The 7,685-nt window shown below is 39.3% G+C and overlaps 1 protein-coding gene across 1 annotated transcript; it reads left to right on the top strand.

Annotated features, from left to right (window-relative positions):
- Window positions 1–3,740: 3,740 nt before the first annotated feature.
- On the top strand, window positions 3,741–7,051 carry LOC113069317 (doublesex- and mab-3-related transcription factor A2). Its single transcript, XM_026242320.1, has 2 exons — window positions 3,741–4,954; window positions 5,378–7,051. Exons 1-2 carry the CDS (start codon window positions 4,486–4,488, stop codon window positions 6,232–6,234), a joined length of 1,326 nt encoding a protein of 441 aa, XP_026098105.1. The 5' UTR covers window positions 3,741–4,485; the 3' UTR covers window positions 6,235–7,051.
- Window positions 7,052–7,685: the final 634 nt, after the last annotated feature.

Here is a 7,685-nt window from a genome sequence, read left to right as displayed (position 1 = left end):
AAGAAAATTCTGCAAGGGAGAAGGAAAAATAATAAAGCTGTGGTATTCGGATTATCGTGGACGAGGATAAAGCATTAAATGGGGCTAAAGGGTCCTGAATAGACGCAGTGGCGTGCGAAGAGAAGCAGAGTAATTATTGCTTCATAATTGTGTTTTTTTTTTTTTTTTTTCAGACAGCATCGCGCTGCAGAGCCCCACTTGGAGCGGTTGTGACATTTAGGAGGCCGGTCTTTGTGCTCAACACTTCAAGTTTAAAAAACAAGGCCAATTGAGTCGGCGCAGCTCAAAGCCCGAACCATTGTGAGGGACCACATTGAGTTTGGATTTGGGACAATGGTGTTTCTCAAATTTCTTGCAAAAACCTATACTCCATCTGTGATCTCAATGAGCGCTCTTTCATTGGGTTCCTGCTTTTCTGTTTGATTCGTTTGTAAAGGGAGGCAGATGTGGAGGGATGGAGGCCGCATTTTAATTGGCTGCTGCCTAAACACACTCGCATCATTTTATCTGTCATCGGCGCTGTGCATCCTTAGTGTAAATGCGGAATTGAGTAAGATTACATTAATAAGTTGTTTTTGTAATATGGTCTCAGAGTTTTTTTTCTCTCTTTCTGGATTAGAAGCCTTGATACAGTTATTTACCATCTTGCAATTTTACTATTTGCAGTTAAAACCAAAAAAGGAAGACCGCAATATGTAGTGTATATTTTACCGACCAAGGGTGCGTTTCCTGAAAGCATAGTTGCTAACCTGTTAGCAACTTAGCTGGTTGGCAATGGGATAGGCCTATTGTATTGCAACCAAAAAATGCTTTCGGGAAACGCACCCCAGATCAAGAACAGACTGCACGAAGATGTAACAGACAATCCCGCTTTTAAAGTCTTCCATAAAGATATAGGAAACTTGTTTTGTAATGGTGCACAGTTGCTACTATTCACTCTCAGAGAAAAAAGTAGGCTACAAAATCTTTCAAAACGTGCTATATCAGTTACACTTAGGTAAAATGTGTACCTTTAAGCTATAAATGTGCACTATTTAGGGCTAACCTTTTTAAAAGATACCACCAGAGTGACCAGTTTATGTGCCTTTTTTTCTGAAAGCGTTTTTGAAGATTGTTTAATTTCGTAAATGAAAATACGGATTGAGAATTAAGCATTAATTAATAATTAGGCCTAAATAAAAAGCAAGCGTCCATCCTAAGTTACCCAATAAAAGCTTACTTTAACGCAGTTATTTTAAGCGCTTTGTTCTGTGCCTTTAGGGGAATGCCATTGCTGCGCTCAAGGGTCCTGCGCGGCGCGGCAGCTTTTCATGTGAACAAGAGGTTAACAACCTAATGAGGACTTGGAGAAGAGATGAAGCGTGTAAATACAAGGTTTTTTTTTTTTATAAACCGCGCGCTGGGCACCCTCGGTCCCCTTTTTATCTGCTACTCTAACCTCTGCTGCGCTCTGCGCACTCAAACCATTCCAGCAGGAGTTCCGCAGGGAGGCAGTTCGGGTCCAGCCGCTCTCCGGCCGGGTATCAGCGGAGAGTAAGATCCGTATAATAGCGCTCCGGGGTGCTGGAGGAACAGAGACATGCTGTTACATATGTCGGGTCAAGCATCTCTTTTGTGCTGATTTAAAAAGGTGTAAAACTCAGTCAGCGGTGGATATTTTAAAGGGAGTGAAAGCCTTGTAAGGGTTTTTGATGCATAGGTCTGATGAACTGATGAAAGATTGTTGAATTTCCTAAGTGCCCACAGTCAGTTTTAATTGCCCGGGGGCATTTAATTGGAATTCACAGAGACGCCCAATTCAATGGAGAGATTTTCTTTTTCATGTAAAGTGTGCAGAGGGCCGGATTCATTATTTAAACTTCATAAAATATATAGGTTCTGCATGAGCACAATTAGTAAATGTATCCTACACTCTCAAATAAAGTGTCTTCAGTGCTTCGAGTGGAACCTTTTTCTTATCAAACTTTGCACTGTGGGTCTGAGATTTAACACGTTTTTAATGTTTACAGTTCACTTCGGATAGAATGTAATTGTGAAAACCGAGTTTGTTCGATATAATAAGCTTTAAAATCATGTTTAAAATGAATTGGTTATTCTGCATTCTACACTAAATGTTTTGTAATGAGTAGGCTAAGTGGATTGTAAAAATAATATCCAAGTCATTTACTTTGTGTTAGTTGCATTCCGAAAGTTGTGACTGTATAGCTATCATCGACAGAACAGATTACAGAAAACCGGCTTAGTTCTCATATCTGTCAAAAGATCACAAGTTGTTCGGAGCTGTGCTTTCATCATCTCTCAGTTTATGAACAATCAACGCCTGCTTGCGGTTTTACAATGATCTCTGGATGTCTATTTTCAGTCGCGTGATATCGCTGCCGAGATAGTGACTTATAATGTCAAAAAGCTTTAGTTTAATATCGTCTCTATTAGTGTGCTGGTTGTGTAATTAAAGGTGCAGATGAGAGCGGCGGGGGGACAGATGGCGTTTGCTTACTGTGATTGAGTGTGTAAACAATAAGAAACCGAGCGACAGGGAAACACTGCAGGCCCACATCACCACCATCACTGTATCGAAGGGGGCGAGATATTCAAAGTCCAGTTACCAACCGTAGCGATCTGCTTTTAAATTCTTCGAAAAAATAGCATATATACTATTTGGCGATTAGCATTGGTCCGAACGAAAAAGAAATAATATTCAGATTTAAGTCTGTTGTTGTCTAGCAGATTTGTATAGCAGATGCAAGCAAATATTTTAATTTTAGCAGATGAACATAAAAAAAATGACAACTAATTTACAACGAATCGTTAAATAAATAAGCAATAGGAATAAATTCTGTAAGTGAAATATTGCATAACTATGTAAAGAAAATCGTGTACATTGTTTAAAAAACTACGCTAAATTAAAGCATTAAAAATAAAGGCAAAAATGAAGACTCTCAAAGAATCTCACTGACATTTTAAAACTAGTTTGCAATAATAATCCTCGTTTTAAATTCTTGTACGTTTCGAGTCATAACAATAATATTACATTATAAAATCATTTAGTGGTTGTTGCTATAACATTCTGTTGATGTTTGTATTTTGAACAATCCAAAGAGTTTTAAAGAGCGGTAAAAAAATAATCAAATACTCACGTGAAATGTTTTCGAGACACAACAACAAGAAGACTGTTAGTTAAGGAAAGAGAACAAGGCTTAGAATAAACAATATAATGCCAGTGAGAAATAAAGTATTTTAATTAGGCTATATTAATCTTCAAATCTTGCAAATTATTCCTATCGCGTGTAAACCATGTTAATACAATATCAAGCAGTAAATAGGCATAATTTAGTTCTGCCTGAAGGTCACAATCAAATAGCCTATCGCAATGTTTTGTTTATATCGATGAGAAATTGCAAGCACACATTGAACCTTTTTGACTCTATAGCCTGCGTTTAAATCAGTATTTCTATTAATGATACAAATGAATGACATTTTCAAACGACGTAACAATATTACAGTAAACCATTACAAACACCCAGTAAACAATTACAGACAACGAACTGGCCTTACCGTTTTGCCTTTATCGATATTGACGTCATTCGAGGAGTCGGCTCTTCACTACAACAAATCTTACCTTTCAATATATATATATATATAATATGAAAATGTTTCTTATTTTGGCAAATATGTATTTATTTGTAAATAAAAAAACATTTGTCTGCAAAAAAAGTCTCCAAAAAGTCCGTAATCAACTCTTTAACAGCTATTTTGTCTAAAAGGCAGTCAACAATGTCAAATCGTAAAACAATGCGTTTAAAAATTGGTGTCAATAGTCGATTGTCTTGCAGGATCTATTGCCTATATTTTAGTAAATCATTTCTTATGATAAAAGTTTTCTGTTTTAGCTCTCCGTGATGCTTGTTATTTGAGAAAAGAACGCAGGTGGACACAGTTGAAAAAGTGACAAGCCAATCAGATGGCTCCTTCCCCCTTTGGCCAATGACAGGCGCCACATTGTTGTCAAATTTGTCTAATGAAAACGTGGGCGCAACAATAGATCCGAGAGGGATCTGTATCCACTGAAGATCTCTCGAGGAAGTTAGTGTTTCACACTGGCTCCAGCAGCAAACTCTGCTCTCTCTCAGACTGGAGTTTAAAGATAGTTTTGCATTGCCTTCGATGGATTTTTGTGTTTTTTAAATTGATTTGGTTTGTTTTAAACTTATGTTTAATTTCTAAAATAAGTTTACTGGGCTCCCTGTGGACTGCGCACAGAAAGTCGAAGATCTCTTTGGAAAGAGTACTTTCATAAGCATTGAAAAGCATTTTCTGAGCTCTTCTTGAACACTGGCATTAGAGTTGTGTTCTTCGTCAAGTGCTGTGCTGAAGAAATTCGCCCTGTATAGATTCTGCTCAATGTTGATGAAACGTCTCCGATCGAAGACTTCGGGTACGCACGTATTTTAACCTATCGATCGGCTGTTTGTTGATTCGGAGAATATGGATCTTCGTTCAGAGATCCCATCCGCCTCCCAGGGAGGGTCGCAGGTTCATCCTGGCGCCGCTGCTGCGGCCGCTGTTGCTGCCGCATCCATCCCGGTTTCCATGGCTGGTACTCTGTTAAGGGCCCCGCCGCTGTTGCTTCGCGCCACAGAGAAGTATCCACGAACGCCTAAGTGCGCCCGGTGCAGGAACCACGGCGTGGTGTCCGCGCTGAAGGGACATAAGCGCTACTGCAGATGGAAGGACTGCATGTGTGCCAAATGCACTCTCATCGCTGAGAGACAGCGCGTCATGGCAGCTCAGGTTGCGCTCCGCAGACAGCAGGCGCAGGAGGAAAACGAGGCGAGAGAACTTCAGCTGCTCTACGGCACAGCAGAGGGTTTGGCCTTGGCCGCTGCCAACGGCATCATACCTCCCCGGCAAAACTATGAGGTCTTCGGCGCGGTTAACAACGAAACAAACCATGGTAGGTGGATAAATTATACTCATATAGGCTACATTCATTCTAAATAATTGTTAGAAACAAAAATGCTTAGTAATGTGTGTATATATATATATATATATATATATATATATATATATATATATATATATATATATATATATATATATATATATATATATTATTTAGATAACATTTCTGCACTTTGTTTAGTACAGATTCTCAAGATTCTCTTATCAAACATAATTCACTTTTTGTATACCCAAAGAACTATATCCACTTAAAAAACAAATGCGCTACAAAGTAGGCTACCTTTACAAATATATATATTTTTAAATGCATATGCTCTTTATAAAGTGTATATGTTATACAAATACTCTCATACGATCTAAGAAAAAAAATAAGGCGTATTAGTTGATCTCAATTATTGACATACATCTATTTCAGGAGAGTCCAACATCCAAAAATTCGAGTTGTTCCCCAAAACACCTTTACCCGGATCGGTGACCCAACAGCAGGCGGCTGGAAAGTCCGTATCCACAGACACCGAATCCGTTCCAGGAATGTCGTCTCCAGATATGCGTCATGGCTCGGGTTCGGAAAACGGTGACCGCGAGTCCATCGTCAATTCCCCGATAGCCAAACCATTAAAAGACGGCGATGAAACGCCAGGTTCCATCAGTCCGCTAGGCTCAGACTCCGGCTCGGACACGGATAAAGACGAGCAGGAGCCCTTGCCCTCCTCTGTAGCGTCGCGACAGATGAACGCCATTGACATTCTAACGAGGGTTTTCCCCAACCACAAGCGCAGCGTCCTGGAGCTTGTGCTACAAGGATGCGGCAAAAATGTGGTCCAGGCCATAGAGCAAATCCTCAACAACAGCGGTCAAGCCAAGGGTCCAGATGAGTCCTGGGCGGCGGATCGGATGCTGCAGAGCGCACAGCCGCCCATGTCCTCCACCCCACGGCCTATGTTACCTGGAACCATGACGCTCAGCAACAGATCTGCCTTCTCTCCTCTGCAACCTAACGCGCCTCACTTTGGTTCCGACCCAAGCACGTATCCTCTCAGTACGCATTTGAGCTTGAACCCACTCCGGTTGGCGTACTCGGCTCACAGCAGAGGCCTGGCCTTCATGGCTCCATATTCCGCCACAGGTCTGATGCCAACATTGGGCTTCAGGCCGCCAATGGACTACGCCTTCAGTGACTTGATCAGAGACAGGACACTCTTGCATAAAGATCAGAGCTTCACGAACGGACTGTATGGTCCTCTGGTAAACAACACTCCAGAGAAACAGTGAGATATTGATTCCCAAGTGTAGACAAATGTGATTCTTGTCTTTAAAGACTTCCAGGTCTAAAGATTCCTCATCCTTAAAGACTCGCTTCCTTTTTGTGTTTCTGTATATATAATATACGTCTAGTTTAATCACCACAAAAAAGTGTTTGGTGGTCGTGGCTTCTTTGAAGTTTGAGAAAATGGTTATGTGTAAAAGAAAATGGTTACATGTAAAGGTTAAAGTAGTTTTTACCAATCTTACTGCAGGTTGGCATTACTGATACTGCCTCAGCGCAAAAGGAGACAGAGGTGAATTATTTTAGACCTTTACGAGGGTAACCATAGTATTTTCGAATAATGTAAATTGTGTATTATAAAATCTTTCACGTTTGTTACAATCCATTTAGATTATTTACCAAACGGATTAAGCCCCCTTGTGATGATGTGCAATTCCTAGAATAATCATTTGCTTCATCATTCATCAAAAAAGGGAATATTCTAGCATTATTGTAATTGTGGAACGTCTATTATTCACTCTTTTCCTGCTCAGTGTCTGAAAATCGGGCAATGTTCATTCAGCAGAACAGTAATTCTTTGGCTTCAGTATGGTTACTGGCTCAAGTAGACATTTGTGTTCCCTTTGTGAGTGATATATTAAACGACTAAATAATGTATATTGCATTTGTTGATGATAAAGTCATATTTGTCAGTCATTTATTCAATACAACTAAATCAAAAGGGATCTAAAAAAGATGTAAAACGATCGAATGTTGATTGAAATCTTGCAGCGTTGCGAAGTGTACAGTTCTTTGTGTAAATTTTGCAAATAAATAAATGTTATTTTATTCTTACGTTTAACTTGTTCTGTGAATTAAATAGTTTTTTTTATCCATAGCATTTGGGACATTGTGACCTATTTTAAAACATTTTGCATGTACAATACCAATTAATAATCAACAGTAAAGTTCCACAATAACTTCAATAACAAACAGGCAGGCTAATATTTTAACAAATAATTAATTCATTTTTACACTTGACATATTTAAAAAAATAATTCTACCTATTTAAAAAAAGTGCTTATAATTTCAAAAAAAGCATGTCTAATTTTTTTGAAGGTCGTATCGGCACATTAAGCTAAAGAGAGATGATATTAAGCTCTTCTCTTCTTTTAAAAGATTGTGAAAGCTTCTAAACAGAGACAGTCTCAAAGCAGGAGTCCACTGTATTTTCGCACGAGGAGTGTTGAGACTCGATGCCATGGAGATATAATCCCCCTCGCCAGAGCTCAAGTGTTTACTTTCTCCCCGCAGATAAAACAGTGTAAACAGCAGTGTCGGACTGACAGTGTACCTTCATTTAACGGAGAAACCGAGCACTCCATGTTCATTATGCACATTTGATGAGGTGCACGATAACACAGACTCTTCTCTCGGTTTGTTTAATATTTACATAGTGTTTTAATAAATTTGAGAT

This window comes from Carassius auratus, unplaced genomic scaffold (genome assembly GCF_003368295.1).
Source record: "Carassius auratus strain Wakin unplaced genomic scaffold, ASM336829v1 scaf_tig00001343, whole genome shotgun sequence".
NCBI lineage: Eukaryota > Metazoa > Chordata > Actinopteri > Cypriniformes > Cyprinidae > Carassius > Carassius auratus.
Note: the sequence above shows the minus strand (reverse complement) of the source record. Positions and strands in the feature narration are given on the sequence as shown.

What these genes read in the sequence shown, in the direction of transcription:
- LOC113069317 (XM_026242320.1), top strand. Translation starts at nt 4,486, where the DNA reads ATGGATCTTCGTTCAGAGATCCCATCCGCCTCCCAGGGAGGGTCGCAG. An exon ending in TAACAACGAAACAAACCATG is followed by an intron (nt 4,955 to 5,377) that starts GTAGGTGGATAA and finishes CATCTATTTCAG; the next exon opens with GAGAGTCCAACATCCAAAAA.